Source organism: Monodelphis domestica, chromosome 1, assembly GCF_027887165.1.
Source record: "Monodelphis domestica isolate mMonDom1 chromosome 1, mMonDom1.pri, whole genome shotgun sequence".
NCBI classification, from domain to species: Eukaryota; Metazoa; Chordata; class Mammalia; order Didelphimorphia; family Didelphidae; genus Monodelphis; species Monodelphis domestica.
Window position 1 is genome coordinate 388439598 of NC_077227.1, and position 21592 is coordinate 388461189.

A 21592-nucleotide genomic window follows, 5' to 3' on the forward strand; every position below is an offset into this window, starting at 1 on the left:
TATGCCAATCCACAACATCTCAAAACTGCAATGGGGAAAGTCATAATGTGGAAGGGATACCTATATTTAACATAGACTGTTACAAATACCTCAACAAGATCCACTCAAAGACGACCCTAACAATTCAGATAGTAAAAAATGCAATTGCACATTGCCTAGATTGATATGCAATGAGATGATCAGTGCATTAGTGGATGGATGGATAGATACGTGTATATGTGCATGTATGCCCCCATTCACATATATTCTGCGATGAACTTATAAAAGACTAGGCTAGATTTCACTTTACAAATAAACAGAGGAGCCAAGATGGCAGAGAAAAGGCAGGGACCTGAACCAAATTCCCCTCCAAACAACTTCAAATGAATTCTGGAGTGGCAAAACCCACAAAAGGACAAAGTGAAACATTTTTTCAGCCCAAGACAACTTACAAGAGCTCAGGAAGAACACCAGTGTGAGAACAGATCATAGTCCAACATGGACAATACCCAGCAAACCAGCAGTAGGCCTTGGGGACTTCCAGAGCTCTCTGCCCAACGATGGCAAAGGGGTCATACAACTGGCCAGAAGGAAATTCAAGAGATCCCTCTGCTAGCACTGGGTGCAGGATTATGTTGCACAGTTCTGGGTTACAATGTCAGGGTAATAAGAAACCAGTAGCACATAAAGAGTTTGCAGCAGCAATGGAGCAGGGATCCTTGCTCATTTGCAGGAGCAATGGAGCAACAGACCAGAGCACAGGCCAACAGAGTAATAATAAGAACTCTCCTCCTTGGATCATAGCACCTTGGAAGAACTAAACACTTGCAGATCACCTGCCAGAACCAGTTCTAAAAAAAAAAAAGCTACACCCAAAAAAAAGGCTGGAAAAATGAACTAAAAATAACCTGACCACCTGACCATATAAAGTTATTATGGTGACAGGAAATATCAAAGCAAATTCAGAAGAAAATAACAAAATCAAAATTAGAACATCTAAACCTCAAGGAAAAATATGAATTGGTCTCAAACCTAAAAGAAAGAGCACCAAAAGGATTTTAAAAATCAAATAAGAGAGGTAGAGGAAAATTTGGGAAAATAAGAGTGATGCAAGAAAATCATAAAAAAAAGTCAACAGCATGGTAAAGGGAGTCACCAAAAAATACTGAAAAAAAGAATGCCTTACAAAATAGAATAGCCCAAAAGGTAAAAGAGACACAAAAATTCACTGAAAAGAATAAAGCTTAAAAAGCAAAAGTGACCAGATGGAAAAAGATATACAAAAATTCATTGGAGAGACATAAAATACCTTCAATGACTGCAAGCTGCTCCCTACCACAAAAGCATCTTTAACATACTGTCCTGATGCTGCTATAATTGGAAATCATGAATTATTTAAAGAAGCAAAATTAAGAGGAAACAAATGCTATCAATATTTGTGCTTGAGAAATGCCATAAATAACATCTAGGACATCTGACCAAAAAAAATGGTCCTGACAGAGAGATGATTAACTTAATATACAGAAGGAAATATAACTATTTGGACATAGCCAATATGAAAATATTGTCTTGTTTGGATATGCACATCTTTTTTCATTCTCCCCAAAGTATTAACAAGGGTAGGAAAAGAGAAAAAATAGGTTTTTAAAAATAATAATTCACAATTCATAGATTTCTAAAGAAATCTAATGGAAACTTTGCAATGCACTTAGAAGTCAACAAGCATTTATTATTCTTAAATAATATTTTTTTAAATCAATGAAAACCTACCTTCAATCCTACCCCCACTGAGAAAGAAATATTTATACTCTGTGTGTGTGTGCACATGCACGCACACAAACACAATATGTACACAAAATACAATACATAGTCAAGCAAAATAAATGTCTACATTGGCCATATCCAAAAAGAAAAATGTCTCAAACTGCAATGAGTTCATTATCTGACAGGAAGTGAATTTCAGCAAGAATCTAAAACTGTGATTGGTTTATGTTGATCAGAATTCCTAATTCTGAATTGTCTTTAAAAAACTTTACCACCGATGAAAAGCAACTGCTTGACTACAGGGGTGGAGGGGATATGACTGAGGAGAGACTCTAAATGAACACTAATGCAAATACCAACAACATGGAAATGGGTTTGAATCAAGAACACATGTGATACCCAGTGGAATTGTGCGTGGGCTATGGGAGAGGTGGTGGGAGGGGGGAGGGAAGAAAAGAAAATGATCTTTGTTTCCAATGAATAATGTTTGGAAATGACCAAATAAAATAAAAAAAAAACTTTACATATTGTTATACAAAAAGTTCTCTAAGTTTGTTTACTTCACTCTGCATCATTTATTCTCAAGTTTTTCTGAAACAGTACCCTTTGTCATTTCTTACAGCAAAACAGTATTCTATTACATTCATATTCTATAATTTTTTTTCACTATATTGTTCTCATTTTATTTATAAAAACATTTTCTAGCCTTTTTATTTTAAACTCCTTTTTAATCTGTTCCTGGCTATTTTGTTTTGGGCCTTATTGTATTCGACAACAGAAGCAAGTTGGAGCTAGGTGGCTCTGATTCAAGGAAGAGAGCTATTGTCTCAATTCTGATCTCCAGCCCAGTTTAAATATGTCCTCTGTGTAAAGTCCTGTACTGGTACTTGGGACACATAGAAAAAGAAAGTCCCCTTGTCTTCAAAGGTTTTTAATTCCTCTAGAATGTAATACACCTCATGCATATATATGTATGTAAATACGAAGTAATCTGAGGAAGGAGAGCCCATTTCCAAGGCTTAATAAGAAGCTTTATGCAAAAGATAGAACCTGAGTCTTTAAAAAAAAAAAAGCTAAGAATTGAGTTTAATAGGAGTGAAGAAGAAATGCATTATAGGCATCAGGGACAGCCTATGCAAAAGCAAAGAAGTGTGGGATCAAAGACATAAGAAGGGAGTAACGGAAGGGCATATAGCCTCCATATCATCCAAGAGTCTAGATATTTATGACTAAATATTACAAGACAAAAGAAAATGAATCAAAAGGCAGGACTCTATGGACAATGAGAAAGAAAATTTTCAGAGTTCTGGTAGGGTATTGTTACAGACAAAAGAGTGGTTGCCATAAACTGATCGTGAAAATGTGGGTTCGACTGTGAATTGCCCAAACTGTAAAGATAATTTTTAGTGTCTTGATTTAAATCAAAAATTAAGTGGTCACCATGGGAAAAATTCCCAAATATGAAATACCCAAGTCAGCTGGGTTTTATGGAGATTTTAATTAATATAAATGAAGGAATTAAGGAAAGGGAGACAGAGTAAGAGGAAATAACAGGAAAAGGCTAGGGCCTAGGCTCTTTAAGAGAGAAACTAAGTCAGTCTTAATCACTCACCACAAGATTTTGTCCCAGGCAAAACTCTAGTGTTCAGAGAGACCCTCCAGTTTAGCTCCTGAGCTCAACTAAATTCAGCCACAAAGAGACCCAGCTCTTAGCTCCTGACCTCCTTTTAAAGAGAATTTTCTCTTATGTCACCTCCCCTAAATTTTGCCATCTACCAATCACAGTAGACGTTTTCCAAAGGACCGACCATTCTTAATTCACATCTTGTTATCTATCACCTTCTATAATTCACATCTCTTTCCTAAGCTTGCCCTTTTAGTGATTAATTTGACCTTCATAGGTACTTAGCACCCTTTTGTATTAGATCTAAAAATAGACCTAGCTTAAGGGCTTTTGCCTCACTATAAGTATGGGTTAAGTACTTTTTCATTGTTCAGTAAGGAGTTTTACAACTTTATCTTCCCCTTAAGGTATGCCTAAATATAGGTGGAGTAAGATTAAGTTCTCAATACATTCCTGACCAAGTACCTCCATTGTTTAAATGGGAATAGCCTTAACCAAATGTTTTAAGGTAGAGTTTGAGAAGTTTTAAGATTCACATTATAGGTAGTACAATTATGGGAGAAAATGAGATCTAATGTATAGCACTACCACTGTAAATGGATGAATAAAAATTAAAGTGTAAATCATAGAACCTGAGGAGGCTGAGGGTGCTAAGAAATAGGTTATTTGAGGGACTGCTCACAAGTCTACTAAAATCTTAAAGCAAGAAGGTTTAATTTGGGGTAGAGAAAAGATTTCTTGTTCTCTCATATAGAAAGGATGACTAGAACTAGGTTCAAAACTGGAGATAACTGCAATTAGAAATGGGATATAATGATGTTGATGGATGAAATAACCTAAAGGAATAGAAACTGATTTGATTTTTGGCGATTAAAAGATGATCTTAAGGGGCAGTAAGGAACAACAAGTATTTCTCCTCTCCTAAAACGTTAAGAATGAAAGAAAATAAAGCTAGTAGAATAATGCAATATTTTCTGTAAAAAGCAAGGCTAGATAAGAGACAATATCACCAACTCTATACCTGAAGCAAGCTTCATTAGATGTGCCTATCTGTAATGCTCTGTCACTACATTTAAAATTCTGGAATCATCTCTATAACCCAATGAGAGATTAGAGAAGGAATAGATGGGGTTAATGCCCCTTGAAGTCATAATGGAAAATGGAAAATATTTGTATTTTTTAAGTAGATAAGTTAAAATGATTATAGTGGGGTATGTTGAGCATATTTATCTGTATGTAGCTCTAAATTAATTTCTCCCCTACATCAGTCATACTCAATGAGAAAAAAAAGTTCTCTAGCTTCTGCTCTAGACAATCAGTTTGAAGTCATGCAAGAACAGCCTTCTTTGCTTAACTGCTGAAATTATGCATGGAAATCTGGAGGCATTTCAGAGCTTGATGGCCAAGAGTCAAATATCAGAATATATTTGTGCAGAGTAGGTAAGTGGCTCAGTGGACTAAGAATCAGGCCTATGAGACCTTCAAAAATCTGGTCTCAGACAGTACTTAGTATATGATCTTGGTCAAGTCACTTAACTCCCATTACATAGCCCTTACTGCTCTTTTGCTTGGAACCCATATACAGTATTGAAAGACAGAAGGGTAAGGGTTAAAAAAAAAATACATTTGTGGTGAGATCAAATATTGAGTTATTTGAGCCCTTTTATTCCTAGACAAAGACTTGCTTGGAGCCTTCCTGCTCAAACATAAGAAATAAAACTTTTTACAAAGATCTAACATTATTTCTTTTTCCAAAAGAGAATTTTTCATTTTCTTTGGTCCCACTCCCAAACACTGTGCCACCAAATCTGGAGCCACCACTGTGCTCTACATATAAATCCCCTCTCCTCACCAAGTATTATGGGAAACTCCAAAGTATACAATACTTTTATCTAAGATTTGTAATCCCTAAATCTGTTTTTTAACAATGTATTCAGTTATTTTAAATTACCCAGTTAACCTATGAATTCATGACATTGCACTGTCAAAGATGACAAAGTAGCTGTAGACAATTAACCTTTATATCAAGTCACATAATGATAAGAACAAAGACTAAAAAAGAATTTAATTTAGAAAGAGATGAGATGTGAGCAAACAGATTCTTTGAAATTTCAACAAATTAAATCTGAAAGGAAAAGATAGAAAAAAAAAATAATTGCCTCTTGACCTCAAGCCAGTCTGCATTCTGCAGAATAAATGCAAGAATACTATAATACATAAAATGAGAATGATTATTTTACCAACTTCCTCACAAGATAGTTATTAGGAAAGGCCTAAAACAATCTAGAAATGAGAGCTTTTATTATGTGAAATATCTACTGCATTTTTTATGTTAAGTTTCTATAAGTGACATTTTCTAAATCCTTCAAGCTACTATGTGCTCACATGGACAGCCTCCGCCACACGATGGTACTTGGCTTCTTCTGTGGTGAGGCCTTTATGGGGAGTATATCCTGCGTCTCTCAGCCCTGCTTGCTGTTCAAAGCGTTGGATGCTCTCTTGTGTCTGTTCTGAAACAGAAGACAGGTTTTCACATACATAGATAGAAAGCAGAGATGCTCCACACATTAGACCTGGGATGAGTGATTAATGAAAAAAGTTCTAGAATTGTGGATGAGTCAGGCTGCCCCAGCTGTTCTACTATTATCAACAAGGAAACTAAAACTAATTTAATACCAAGAGCAGAGAGGTAGTTCTAGATAGACCAGGGAAAAAAATTCCCAAAGGATAGCTTATCAAATAAAAATTCAATTCTACTTCTAGAGTACTTGAAATTAAAAGGCTTCTTTAGCACCCACCAATTAGGCAGCATGAAGAGAAAGCCAATTTCCCAGCAAAGCAGTGAAATTCTCAGACTAAAGATCAAGCAATTCAATGAGATGGGGGAAGGGGAGAGTAAATACACCATCATGGCAGGTGTTTAGAATTGCACACATTTAGAGTGATGGGGTAGGGGTTTCTGTTGAATTTTAATGGGCATTCTTGTATAATTTTTTTTAAACCTTTACCTTCTGTCTCAGAATCAATTATTAAGTGTTGGTTCCAAAGCAGAAGAGTGGTAAGGGCTAAGCAATGGGGGTCAAGTGACTTGCCCATGGTCACACAGCTAGGAAGTGTCTGAAGTCACATTTGAACCCAGGACCTCCTGTGTCTAGGTCTGGCTCTCAATTCACTGAGCCACCCAGCTGCCCCCATTCCTGTAGAATTTTTATTATAAATCTTTTTTATTTGATTAATAATTTCCCCCATGGGTATTGAAAACCATATTAAATAATTCTTAATATCCTTAATTAAAAAAAAAAGAAATCCAGTGAGAAACTACTGTGACAGATCAGCCAGAAGCCCAAGGATAATAGGACAAAGAAACCTCTCCAGCACCAAGATGGTATAGTCTTCCAGCACAATTAGAGATGTCATAGGCAGCAAGAACAGAGGTCTTTAAGAACTCAGAGAAAGCCCCACTTTAGGATGGAGCCCTCATAAGTACCTACAGACCCAAAGGCTCTTAAGCTCCTAACACTCTGTCCTGAGACCCTGGGGAGCCTGAAGTTCCAACACTATGAACCTAAAAAATCCAAGCAGGCCTAACCCAGAAGACTAGTGCAAGAATACAGGGTCCCAAGCAAGATCAAGCAGGACTAACAACTCCCCTCAGAATCACAACCAAAGTGGAGTCTGGACCTAGCACAAAGTCTCAGTTCAGGAATTAAAGTTAAGACAGATAAGAAAATAAAACACCAGCCAATATCAGAAATAATTGCAAATCTAAAGATCCCCAAGAAGAATAGAAAAACTCTGTTAACAACTGCAAAGAATGATAAATCAAAGGAAAATCTGGTTTTTCTACAAAGGTTACATGAATACCTAGGAGAAATTAAGCAAAAGATAAAAAAATGAAATAAAATAAAAGCTCTTGGGGAAAAACTTAAAGAATGAATAGCTTAGAAGAGAAAGTACTAAAAAAAATGGACCCTCTGAAACCTAAACTAAACCAAAGAGATACCAATAGCTCCACAACATAGCAAAAAATATTAAAAACAAAATCAAAATATTGAGAAAATAAAATATAAAATCTGATGTCAAAAACAACTGTCCTAGAAAACAGGTCAAAGAGAAGTACCTAAGGAATCAGTCACTGAACTCCCTGAAAACTTCAATTTAAAGGGGAAAAAACAAACAAGACACCATAATTAAAGAATTCATGAAAACTTTCCATAACCAATAGAACTAGAAGTCAAAATGAAGACATAAGGACTTCACTTTGGAACCATAGCTCAGCTGCCTTATCCTTCAGTTTCTGAGGCCTCGGGTCTCCTCAAAGCCTACAGTTAGGAGAGGGGCCCAAACTAGAACAGTCCTTTCCCTCCTGGCTCTAATGCTCTGCTTCTGACATTCCAAACTTCAACACCATTCTCCCCCACACCGTGCAGGTATCTACCCCACTTCTTTCCAGCTCGCTTTTATGTCCTGTCTTCTCCTGTTGGAAATGTAAACTCCTTGTATCCCCAGGGCTTAAGACAGTGCCTGGCACATAGTAAGAGCTTAATAAATGGTTGGTGCCTATTTGCACAAAATTAGTTCCAGGAACATTATGGCCAAAATCCAGAGCTCCCCATATCAAAGAAAAAAATACTGCAAGCATCCAGAAAGAAATAGTTCAAGAACCAAGGAATCATATTCAGGTTCACACAAGACCTCACAGTTTCAATTTTTAAAATGAGATTTTTGGGGGGCAGCTGGGTAGCTCTGTGGATTGAGAGCCAGGCCTAGAGATGGGAGATGCTAGGTTCAAATCTGGCCTCAGACACTTCTCAGCTCTGTGGCAAGTCACTTAACCCCCACTGCCTAGCCATTATGTGACAAGGAAATCACTTTAAAAGACTGATATATATTAATTTAAGGTCGCCAAGGAATTCAGCTATGTAATTCCTAAATGAAAACTCAAGTCAGCCGTCAGTCTTTTATAGAGTTTAATTACAAACAGGAGGAAGAAAGGAATTAGAGAGAGAGAGAGAGAGAGAGAGAAAGGGGAGAGAAGGGAATAGGGCTTAAATACCCCCTCTGTTTAGGCTGGGCCAAAAGGCCCAAGCCCTTAGATAGCTGGGGCAAAGAAAGGAGATCAGTCCCTATTACTCACGTGACCAAAATGGAGAAACAGTCTCAGAGGCCCCCACCTCCAGCTTCCTTCAGAGCAAGCTTCTCAGAGCACCTCTCCAACCACTCAGAGCCAAAACTCTCCAACCACCCCTCAGTCCTCAGACCCCTCTATCTTTAAGGAAACCATCCAAGTTCCCTCCCCTCAGTTCTCACATCTACCAATCCCTGTCCATCATTTTCCCTGTGCCAATGGTGGCTCTAGCTTAACCCAGGACCTCCCAGAGGTCTGTGGCTTTGCACATGTCTGTTGGAGGTCATATTCTCAAATAATTAAATCTTGATCTTTTGCTACAGCCCTTCCTAAATCCTGTTACCCTGAGTAGGGTAGAGACTGGAATAATTAAATTTTGATCTATGCTGCAGCCCTTCCTAAATCCTGTTAGGACTGAGTAGGGTGGAGATTGCAATTTCCAAGACTTGGTTCTGTCATTCCAAGTATCTCCATTGTATCAATTCTAAAATCAATCATGACTCAAAGAAATTCCTGTTCTATGCTTAAGCATAGGTCAAAGTCCTTTCCATTGTTCAGCAAAAGGTTTCTGTCCTAAAGTAATTTTAAGGGAGGAGGAGGAACCTCCCATGCCAATGGGGTTCACATTCCAATAGCCAAGACCCACTATCAATAGGAAATTTATCAAGTATAAAATTTCCCAATGGTGAAATTTCCAACATTTATAAGTCTAAGAAATTTTAAGGTTTACAATTATCACAATTCTGCCTTCAAACCAATACAAAGTATTGATTCCAAGATGGAAGGTAAGGGTTTTATATATATATATATATACATATATATAAATAAAATGAGATTTTTGAATACTGCAAAAAGCAAAGAAAGTATTACAACCAAGAATAATCTGCTCTACAAAGCTGAGTATGATGGTAAAGGGGGGGGGGGGGGGGACTTTTAATGGAATTAAGAGCCATCAAGAATTCAGATGAAAAGCTCAAAGCTAAGTAGGAACTGGGATACAAACACAAGAAACCAGAGAAATATAGAAAGGAAAGTTTAATAATGAGAAGGAACGATATAATGATGTAATACTACCACCCTAGGGCAGGGAAAAACCTGTTTCTTTAGAATCTTAAAAATTAAGGGAGTTTAAGAAAAAGAGAAAAAATATGGCCCTGTGGCTAGATTTAGACCATTCTGAAGGTAAGAGTCATTTGTCCCCACTACCTAGTTCTTACAGCTCTTCAGTACTGATTGGGGATTTTTCTTTCAATTTTGGATGCATAAGAAGAGTGTACAAAACATGAAGAGAGGAGCAAGGAAAATAGGCATCAGATAAACATCTCTCTTATCTGAAATAAAAGAAGTCCGAACTCTCTTTCTCACACATAAACACACACAGAGTTTGGTGTAGAAATACAACAAACAACCAGTAAACAATTTCAAACCCTCTTAATTCTAGTTTCTTCTCCCGCTGATTATTTCAAGTTTACACTACATAACTTATAGGTAACATTTTTGTACAGTTATTTACATGTTGTCTGTGCCACAAAGACTAAGAATTCCTTGAAAGTAGAAACTACTTTTTACCGTTTTTTTTTTAATCGTCAGAGCTTACACAGTGCCTGATACATAGTAAGTGCTGAATAAAGGCTTGTTAACTGACTGACTTTCCTTATTATCAGTCAGACCCTGAAAAAGTCCCTCTGCCCCTCAGGGCCTCTGTTTCCTTATCTATAATAGGAAGGGGGTGAACCAGATTATCTTTTAAGATTCAAAACCATGATTCTAATATATGAATTAAATAAACCTATCATTGCATGTATTTCATTGGCCTTAAGAGTCAAATGAGGTTTAAGCCTTACTTATGATAGACACTGGTTATGTCATCATGAACAAGTCACTTACTCTGAGGGTCCCTGACAACTTTAAGACTGGAAGTTGTGGCAGGGTTACTATCTGAATCAGTGGAAGAAGTTTCCATCCCAATAGTTCTTACCTGAATGGAATCACAAGTATGGTCCAAAAACAAAAAAAAATCTTCCCCCAAAAAAGTCATGTACACACAATAGTGTTAAGTACATATGAAACTAAGAATATTTAATTAACAAGAGCAACTTTTAAAAGAGCAGGAAAATAACCTAATAGACAAACAGTTCCCACCAAGGTCAAACATTTCAATATTTTGGGACACTAAAGATTTCTGTCACATTCTACAACGTAACTCTGGCAAAGGCTGGGTCTTCTTGAAATATCTTGAAACACATTCTCTCAAAAGCACTAAAACAAACTAGAGAAATTAGCTAGACATTAGCCAGCCTGACTACAAGTTTTCAACCAGGCAAATGTTCCATGACATTCACCTTAAAGATAGTCGATGATTCCAAATTTGTAGGAATATGCAGTTAAGAATAAAACTCACTAAAACTGCCTTTCTACTTTCACATAAGCTTCCTGATCATGATATTTAACAACAAGACCTTTTTCCCCCCCTTTTAAACAGAGACACAAACTATACTTGCTATTTCAAACCTAGGAAACCAAAGTTCATGGCAATGTGATGGTTGATTCTGAACTATCTTTCTAAAAATTAAAACTACTTCTACTGTATCTGATGCCTCACTCTGTGCTCTATGATCTTCAAGCCACTTTATTTCTCTGGGTCTCAGTTTTCTATTCTGAAAAATGAGGGCACTGAACTAGATCAATGCTTTCTCCAAAGTAATTTTATGCTTGAAATAAAGTATTGGGAGACACACAGGTCCAGAGTCAAATCCATGGGGCCTCCCAAGAAGCAAGAACATTTGTCAATATTTTAACACTAGCTCCTACTGAGGGCAGGTGTTTATAATTTTAAATCATATGGGAGAAGGAATGGTTGCAGAGGCAGCTGTGTGGCTCAATGGATAGGGTCAGGAAGACCCTATTTCAAATCCAGCCTCAGCCTTTAATTAGCTGTGTGACTCTAGGCAAATCACTTAACCTCTGTTTGCCTTAATCCACTGGAAAAGGAAATGACAAACTACTCCTGTAACTTTGCCAAGAAAACTCCATTAACATTGGTGTGCTGTGTTCCACAGGGTCATGAAGAGCCAGATACGACTGAATGACTCAACAACAACTACCTCACATTTCAGCTTATGTACATGCATATGTATAACAAAGTTGGACTTTCAGGGTCAGATACAAGGACAGGCAGGGATGAAGAGTACTGACTTGTCTAAAAACATCAGACCCTATGGGAGTAGATACAAAAGTTAGAGCAGAGGAGGGAGACTAAAAGTCTAGTATAAAATACTCCAAATCAGAGGACCCTGCCAGCTAAGCTGGAAGAAGAAAGCAAGCCCTTCTAAAGGGCTCATTAGTATGGATATGCTCATTCACCTCCCTATTCATGATGTAGAGACATCAAGATTCTGTGCAACAGTTTGAAAAACAGTAGACTAGATGATTCTTAGCTACTTCTTTGACAAAAAAAAAATTCCTGTCATTCTAATCATAGCATCATAGTATAATAGAAAGAATATTAGAGTCACAAGTCCTAGGTTCAGATCCAAACTTGGCTATTTAGTCCCTGAAAGGCCATTTAATTTCCAGAAAGGCCATTTAATCGTTGTGGTCCTCAGCTTCCTAGGCCAAAAACTGATAGTGTTAGAGGCCACTTTCAGCTCAAAATCCTATGACACTAAACTCCAAAAAGTCTATTAGGAATAATTAGCAAGATCTACTTAACCATTCATTGCACTGTACACAGGTCCAGTTTCCCAGGGAAATATTTCATAATACCAACATTAGAACCTTATCTACTAGATATATACTATACACACTGTGCTAAACTGCTACTGTTCTTCCAACACTGAAACAGCCTTCAGAATTTTTCAAAACAAAGCAATCGCTCATTTGCAAAGAGACTTTAGGCCCGAGTTGTCAACCTGCATGATTTAAAATGCTGACATGGCCCCTGAACACTTTGACCAGCTCTTTAGATAATTTTCAAATCACTGTTACCATCCCTGATGTTGGTTTCCTAAACCTGGTTAAACAAGTGTTTCTGACCTTGGAAAGCCATTGTACAAATCAGGGAGTGGAAAGCATTCCCTAGTACCTTCCAATGGCTTCAGAAAAGCAGCTGACAAAGCTCTAAGCCAAGTCTATGCAAATAAACAAAACATCAAAAACAGAACAGGGAAAGAAGTTTCATTCCAATAATTACTGACTTCTCCCAAGCTACCAGATCTACCTTAAGTAACTTAATAAAATATAAAAAAGTAAGCCATTTAAGCTTGAATTTCTTAAAAAGCTAAGACCTCTAACTAGGTTACAACTGCAAACCACAGATAAATAAATCAGCATGTATCCAGTAATTAATTAACTTTAGTGCAAACCTACCTCCCCTGACCACCAACCTGAAAACTAATCTTAATGTCAGAAAAACTGCATTCAATCCCAGGATCCCCTCTTATTACCTGTGTGATGTCAGGCAAATTACTCCCTTTCTCTGTGCATTTGTATCCTACACTATACAATAAAGGGCTTAGGATCTTTTCCTACTCTAAATCCTATTGTTCCAAGATTCAACTCTTTATCTCTGCCCAATGGATAAGAAGGCACAATTTTTAAAAAATTCTTACATTCTGTCTTAGTATCAATTCTAAGACAGAAGAGCAGCAAGGGCTAGAAAATTGGATTGTCCAGAGTCACACAGCTAGGAAGTATCTGAGGCGAGACTTGAACCCAATCCTGGCAAGCCTAACACTCTATCCACTGTGCTACACAGTTGCTCCAAAAGCCACAATTTTAAAACACTTTCTTTTTCCTGAAAGGAAAAATTAAATTCAAATAAACATTTTCTTAAAACCATATATGTTAGCTAGGCTGCAGAACCAAATACAAATCTGGTACATCAACTAAGATGCTAGAAACTAGGTTTGGGAGATGCCAACTCAAAGCCAACCTTCCATAAAATATAACAGTTTCTTTTCTGTAACAACCAAATCAGGAAGTTCAAGCATTGAGTGAAATTTTGAGGTATAGCATCTGAAAGTTCATTTCAGGCATCTTGACTTCCAACTACCACCCCCACCCTCCAACTCAACTTTTATAAAAGGTTAAGGGTGCTTGCTTACTTGTAATTAGAGAATTCATGATGACATGCGTAGCTTTGGCCTTCACCACTGGGACCTTGTTCATTTGGTCACTGGAAGCTGAGGGGGTTATGGAAGGAGAGGACAAACTAGTTTCACCATCCTCAACCTGTGCAGGAAGGGTGAGGAACACTTTTGAAATGGACAGGGAAGAAAATTACATCACAAATTCTGTTTGCAATGTCTACTAAAATGTACCTGTTCTACTTCAAAAGTACAAAAACAAAACTAGAAGAGGGTTTTGAACAAATGAAGTTATTTGTGTTTTGTTAAAATATATATATTTTTCAAAATGTAAATAGTTTTAATTTTAGGTCTTTATTTGTAAATTCACTACCTAATAGAAATATTAGTATATGTGCAAAGACCTAAGTCAACTGCAAATATCCATTTATATGTTCTGATTATCTTAAGTCTTATCTTATGGATAATTTCCAACATTTCTGGAAGTGAATTGCAAGGAAGATGGGCAGGTAGTAGAAAACAGCAAAAGAAAATCAGTCAGCTAATTTGCCCACATCCAATTATTAAGGAATTTTGAGAGAGGTCAATAAATAAGAGACATAAATAGTGAAGTACATTATAGGCTTGGGTACCTATAAAACCATTAAGAATACTAATTTAAGATGTTTTAAATGAAGGACTCAATTACAAAGCTAAGAAGAGTGGACTGGCAATCAGAAAACTAGTTCTATCTCTCCCCCTTTGTATGACACTAAGCAAACCACTTAGGTTCATCTGTAGAACAAGGAGGCTACACAAAGTTATATACCTAAAATTCTTTCCAGTTCTAAATCCCAGTCTTTTCATCTTTAAACAATAAAGTGTGGATTAATTTCCATATTCCAAGTATTTTTTTCAATGCTCAAATCTTTGGGGAGAAAGTGGTAGGAAAATAAAGGGTTAATTCTCTCCTTTCTCATAAAACTCAAAAGACAAAGAAGAGGGAAGGAAAGAAAGAAGGCAGAAAAAGAGGTAGTCAGCATTCCAAAGTTCTTCTCATTCTCAAAGGATTAAAGTTGTCCTCACCCAAACTGGTGTGACTATACTGCCTCTTCCCATCCACTCATCTGCTGGATCAAGCCTTGACCTTACCTTAAAAATGCTTGATTTATACTCAAGAAACAAAGGGGTAATCTATCCTCAGACATTTTTCTGCTCTGCTTCCACACATCTAATCTCTTTTTATAAAAGTCTGGAAAGGCTTCCAACGACCATAAAGGCAGCTGACATCCAGTAAGTAGAAAAAGTTTTTTCTTGTACTTCTAGTGTATTTGACACAAAACTTGTTTAACACAAAATATTTCCCTTGTGGTCAGGTCTGACTCTTGTAGACTCCTTAGTCTCATTGCTCATTTTTGAAATGCAGATATAACACTTGCCTAGGATTTAGCAAAGATAAAGACTAGATTTATATACAGCAAGGAAGAAATAGAAAGGAAAAAGCTAATCTGCAGATCATCTAGCCTCCACTTCACCAACTGACTATAGAAAATGAGTCAGGCCTATATTCTTCTTTATCTCCTCATGGCTTATCAAGCCTCAAAGAAACTCCTCTGACTGGCATTGAAGGTCATTCTCAACTTTCTAAAATTTCTTAAACTATTCTCCCCTCCTTGCAATTAGCTCCTACTACTTTCTATTCCCTAAACATGACCTAACCTCTACTGCCTCTGTACCTTTGCTCAAACTGTGTCCCAAGTATACAATGAACTACTTTAATCCTTTTAAATCTATTAAGTTCCTAGTCATCTTTATTTAAAATTCACCTCAATGCTGCTTCTTCCAGGAAGGCTTCCCTGATTCCCCAGGTTTGGGACCAATCTCCACCCTCAGACCAAAGAGCATTTTGTTTTATACCTTAGCCACCTGAGACTATAAGTGTTAAAGGATTGCTTAACTAAACTTTGTATCGACATTAATGCCCTGCACAGTGTTTTACACACAAAGTGATTCATGTTTGTCCTAAGTGTTATGATGTCACTTCCCAATTATTCTAACTCTCAAATTTCTCCCCTTCTTAAAAGGATAAAAAAGTGTTATGTTCTATATAAAACAACAGCTATTAAATACCTTGGAAAGCTGTTGGTACTTCCGATCTGGGATGACCGGCTTTTTCCATAGAACCTTACTGCACATGTCTGATGAAGGCGGAGTCATCGGTGTGGGATCCTCCAGGACATCATCATAACTGAATGCCCGACGATGCATTCCAATTGGTAGGGACATCTTGCCTAGAAGCCCACCTGCACTGTGCTCAATGGCTAAGAACAAAGATGTCCATAATGAAGAATACATGTAGTGAAAAAATGTAATATATTGATTCTCCCTCTAGTCAAAATAGGGGAGAGAAAAATAGAATTCCAAATGTTACTGCTACAAAGTAAAAGCACCAGCATGTAAAGACCAAGGGATTTAGAGGATTTACGGGATATTACTTATATAACCTAAGACAAAACCCCTTCTCCTCTCTGGGCCCTGGTTCCTCATCTGTAAAATGATTTTGGTGATGGACTAGATGATTTCATTAAGGTCCCTTCTAGCTCTAAATCTCATCACCCTAAGTGTGTGATACACATAACAATTTGTCAAGAAGAAAAACTTCTGTGACAGGTGATCTAGAATGACCTCTTCAAAGATCACTAGTTCCAAATGTAGGTGACTTTCCAATTCCACCACTACTACAAATACTTCTCTAGGGCTATCAAAGCTGCATTAAGAATTCCTAAAAATTGACATCTATCTTCAATGAATTATCTCCAATAAGTATTCACATGATCTGTAACAAAATCTTTTTCAAATATAACAATGTGTTGTCTAGTTTTAAGTGTTCAGAATTATCCCTGCAGAACATATTTCATTGCCATTCAGCATTCACTTCCATCAACAAAAGCTATTCTACTTTTACACTGCAAACTGATTTGGCTTAGTCTGGAGGAATCTTTTGTTATATCTGAACTTTGCAAGGCTGAGATAAAGCAATACTGTTACCTAACTTCGAGGTTATTCCCAGGTGACAGTTTCCTCTTTCATGCTTCAGTAGGGTTTCAAATAAGACTGCTAGCCAGGGATACAAGGTTCATTTAACTAGCTTACTCTTCATATTAAGATTGTTTGTCTAGATTCTACATTAAAAGATGACATTTGCTTAATCTGGTTAATTAAAAGTCTGGTTAATTTTTATTTTTATAAGAGATATAAGACATGGCATATCTAGATACACAATATATATCTATACAATAATCCTGGTAAAGTGTTTGCTTTTCAGTCCACAGAGCACAATAACTGCAGCAGCATCAATCAGTAATCATAAGGGCTAGAAGAAAGGTGACTCAGTTTCCTTATGTCTAGAAGGAAGACACTGAGTTCTTAACAAGCTGTGAGTCTATGAAGCAGTCAGTATAAATTAGGGTATCCATAGAGGAAATAGTCAATAAGAATTAGGGTAATCACAGGGACAATGAGTGAAAAAAATACTGCCAGTCTAAATTGATATAATCTAGAATTTTAAGCTGATTCCATAGTACAGAAATAGCCCTTGCCACTCTGTTTTAGAACTGATACTAAGAGAGAAGATAAGGGTTTAAAAAAGTTTTTTAAATAAAAAAATAAAAACTCTAAACCTACAACAAACACAAATACACACACTTGCTTTCTCTCTCTCTGATCCCATGACATTGGCCTCTCCTTGCTGTTTTTCTCATAAGACACTCCATTTTCCAAATGTCTCCTAGCTGTCTCCCTCATGGCAGGAAATTTTCTTTCTTGATTATCTCTAACTCCTGGTTTCCTTAAAATCTTACTTTTTACAAAAAGGCTCTCCCAATCACCTTTAAAGTTGTGCCTTTTCTGTTTGTTATCTACAACTTATTCTGTATACATTTTGTTTGGAGATAGTTATTTTCATATCGTCTTCCCTACTGCTATCTGTGAGATCCTGAGGAGGAGAGATTATTTTTAACCTTTCTTGAATCCCCAATACTAAACACTTGGTTAGTTGACTTGATAACAAAGGGAAATATGTTGACATCAAACACCAAGAAGTTAATTATTGGTCTAAGATAGATCCAGAAATCACAATAAAAAATCCAATTATCATCTCAACTAAAGTAGCTAATTCCTAACCAATCATTAGGTCAAAAATTGCATTTGTGAATTTGATTATGAATGATTAGGTTTAATAATACTCTAGAATTAGCAAATACTATATTTCTAAATGAATCTTTATGAAACAAGTTTTAGCAGTCACAAATCCTCTCTTCTTCTGTGTTGGATAAACCTCTAAGATCTCCCTACTAAACCAATGCAAGAGGTTTATTTTAAGAGTTCATTTTATTCATCTTCCTGACTTTGAATAGGCGTATTTATTCACAATCTTGCCCAAACATGGATTATTCCTAATGACAGGGGCAACTTGTTCTAGTGTTCCCCATACCTCATTACCTGTCAGTTCTCCCTCAGGTCTGACCTCAGTCCTTGCTACTGCTTATTCTGTGCTCAGAAGCTCATAGTGGACTGGCAAAGAACAACCTTTCAGTGCTTGGATTTCTCCCCTTTTTTAAGGAATACAGAAGCCTTGAGGGCAAGAATTGGTTAACTAGATTTTCTACAAAACCTAGTGTAAATAACAAGCAAATATAAATTAAGAAAGGAAAGCTTCCTGATTTGGTGGAAAATGATAGTTGAAAGCCTTAGCTAGTCACTAGGGATATATTCTTAGGCAGGTAATACCCCTACCTAGGCCTCAATTCCTAAAAGAAAGGTGGGATTTGGACTAGCTAGTGCCAAGGTCCCTTCCTGCTCTAACATTATGTGAGTCTGTGAGAGTACAAATCACTGTGGTGATTTTCTGTGGGTAAGACAATTATAAATGTATCAGTCTATCAAATCTAAAAACAGTTTACAAAAAAACCCTTGGCTTCAAATGAAGTTTCCTTCCATAATAACTTAAACAACTAAAAAAAACAAAATATGACTTTACTAGATAGAATTAAGTTTACCAGGCACATCTGGTTCTCTGGATGCCATGAAAGACTGTGATCCAAGTGTTTCTCTAGATATGAAGAACTCTGATTCCCTGTCACCAAATAAAAATAATAAAGCTCATTTTCATATACTGAAAGCTGAGGAAACTAAAAAATACTACCATTACCACTGAAACTTCAACAAATATAGATGAGTTTGGAAGTTAAGTAGCACATGGCAAACACACCATTGGTGGATAATTCCCTGAAAAAATAGTAAAACATCTACTAGAAATATAAGTTAAAGCCCTCCTTTGATGCCTTATCATGAAAAAGAAGTGACTAAGTTCTTAAATAACATAATCTATGGCAGATAGATTTAGAGCTAATAAATGCAATACTCACATTAAGAGGTAAGCTCTTACCCAGCCTATGCATACTCTTAAGACTTCGGTTCTTAACTTTTTTTTGTATCAATAAACCCCTCTGACAGTCTGGTTTAACTGAAGAATCCCTTCTCAGAATAATGTTTTAACTAGATAAAATATATAGGATTATCCAAACACTGGAGTAGAGTAATTGAAATACTTAAAGTTCAATGGCTGACATCTGCTGTCCTGCCCAGATTAAGTTCAGAGAGGCTCATCAACCTATTGTCAGAAAAGGTGATAATTTTTTGGCCAAAAATAACTCAGAGATCATCCCACAGAGGAAATCATGAGCCCTTGAACAAAATCTAAAGCCTAACCTTATTGGTTCCCCCCTACATTAAAACAGAATGTTGTAAATAGTTAAAGAGAACATCTGCTTACCACAGTGAAAGCCTGTAGAAGTTATGCAGATAGGACAAAGATGTCAAAGGGGAACATTCTGCAGCTAGTGATATACTAGCAGAGTTTCAAGAAGCTCTCAGGCAGAGGCTCTGACTAGAATTAAGCAAAACAAAAGTCTTTTACTAAATTTCCTTACCTCCCCATTGAGTCCCTCCCCACAAAACAAGGCCTTCTGACATTGCACCCCCTAAATACAAAATTCAATGACACTAGTATTGTTTTCTTTTTCATGTGTAATTATTTATTGTACTTTGTAGTTTTTCTACATCTTATCAAATCCCCTCCCCCCATAAGCTTCCACAGGATACATACATACTTCTGAGCCTACTACATATGTTCAAGTGAAACTTGTTTCCCTAAAGTTGCAAGTCTCTGAAAAGTGTTCTAACACACTTTAACTACAGAACTCATTAAAACAGATGCTGAAACAGATTTCACTGAAGCTCAAAATACCCAGACTTTGGACTTCCCTAAGGTACAAGAATCACATAATAAAGTATCATCATCTCCCAGGCCATTACAACCATATGAGCCACCAGTAATTAAACTATCCTAGTGTGGATGTACCATAAGGAAGAATTTCTGACAGTACTTGAGATACCTTTTTAAAAATGGTCTGGGCTTGGTCTGTGACAACAGAAGGGCTCAAGACTTCCACACTAAAAAGGTTTCAATTCCATTCCTTTTTCTAAGCCTAAGACTTATCCCAGTTGTAAGCATGGACTAACTTCCCAAACCCCTAGGAAATAGAGTAAACTTGGGAAGACGAACAAAACCACCCGTTTATTCCATATCACTAACCAAACTTTTCTAAAATAGCATAGGCTTTCAAAGGCCCATCCCCAGCCTATTCCTCCTACTGCCCCTCCCTCGACCCTCTACACATCCCTCAACTCATAGCACTTCCCCCACCTTCTTATATACACCTTCATAAAACCTTGCCTCCTCATTTATACTCTTTATCAATCTCACGCATATGAAACCCAGGACGACCCCCCACGGTCACGGGGCACTCTCAAAACACAAATATTCCAATGCCTCCCCTACCCACACACCTGAAGCCCCTCAAACCCTCTAGTCCCAGGCAGGACCCTTCAAGAGGAAGCTCCATGGGCATCCGTAGTTCCCCACCCCCCAGTCACACTCCAGTCCAGCTGACTTTTCCCCAAAGGCCCCCAAATCCCCCCCCCGCCCCTCCTTCACCTTTCCCACTGACATCTCCCCCAACCAGTCCTTCTACCCCACCACCACCACCACCACACACCCCCACCAGTCTTGGCTCTCTTACCAGCTGGGTCTCCGTGGGGAGGAAGAAAGGGGTGAAGGGGGAAGCGGGGAAGAAGAGACAGTCCGCAGCCCGAGGCTTCGCCACGGACAGGAAGTTCAGACTAACAAGGCTCTAGGCCCCCGTCGCTCTCTAAGCGCCGAAGCAAGAAGCGAACCGAGGCCATGACGCAAGTTGCGCCAAGACCTAAACGGACGCAGCTGAGAAATGATAAGTGAAGCGAGGTTGAATCCACAACCTGCCCTTATAAAAGCCGTAGAGATCGCGAGACTTGGGCGAGAGATGAAATTGTCGGCTGTCCTCCGAAGGAGGGGAAGAGAGGGAAATGGAAGAGAGGAAGTGATACGTATGGACCAGGACACCCGCCCGAGGCCCTCTGGGAAATGTAGTTCCAAATGAAATGAGCCCAACCCTGGTCTTGCAGTTGACTATTTAGTTTGGATCTTTAGAACCCCTGGCAGATGTAGAAAATCACGACTTTCATCTGCTTTTGCCTTCTATCGCCATCTCCTTACCCCTTCCCTCAAAATTTTATCTTCATTTTCATTAATTCAATAAGCATTTTTAAGTACCTACTATAAACCTTAAAAAAATAACCCATAACTACCAGAATAGTTATATTAGAAGAGTTCTTTAATCAGGATGAGGGTGACAGTGATCACAACCATCAACACAGAGCCAAACATTCTGGGACAACACTGTCTGGGGAATAATGCCAATAATGGGAATTTCCACTAAACTAAAGAACTTGGGGTCATAGATATACTACAGGGACTATATGAAAGAAAGGACAATTGACTTGTTATATCAAGGCTTGGGAAAGAGGATGTGTGTAGCCAGGAGTTAGGGTACCTGGGAGCACTCTAGTTACAACAGGAGAAACTAGGAAGAC

General features: G+C 37.6%; 1 protein-coding gene across 4 annotated transcripts in view; it reads right to left on the reverse strand.

The window, feature by feature from the left end:
- Positions 1 to 21025, reverse strand: part of KIAA1191 (KIAA1191 ortholog) — a 31081-nt gene extending 10056 nt beyond the window's left edge. Inside the window, exons 1-5 of one of the 4 annotated variants that reach the window (XM_056811630.1) lie at positions 20704 to 21025; positions 18619 to 18695; positions 15692 to 15882; positions 13601 to 13727; positions 5753 to 5877 (exon numbers count right to left, since the gene is read on the reverse strand). In XM_056811630.1, the coding sequence (XP_056667608.1) occupies positions 5753 to 5877; positions 13601 to 13727; positions 15692 to 15882; positions 18619 to 18646 (471 nt within the window). In that variant the 5' untranslated portion in view covers positions 18647 to 18695; positions 20704 to 21025. Of the gene's footprint in view, positions 1 to 5752; positions 5878 to 13600; positions 13728 to 15691; positions 15883 to 18618; positions 18696 to 19394; positions 19509 to 20703 lie in introns of those variants that run through there. The other 3 variants (XM_056811629.1, XM_056811631.1, XM_056811632.1) reach the window with 3 other exon arrangements.
- Between the last annotated feature and the right edge of the window lie 567 nt (positions 21026 to 21592).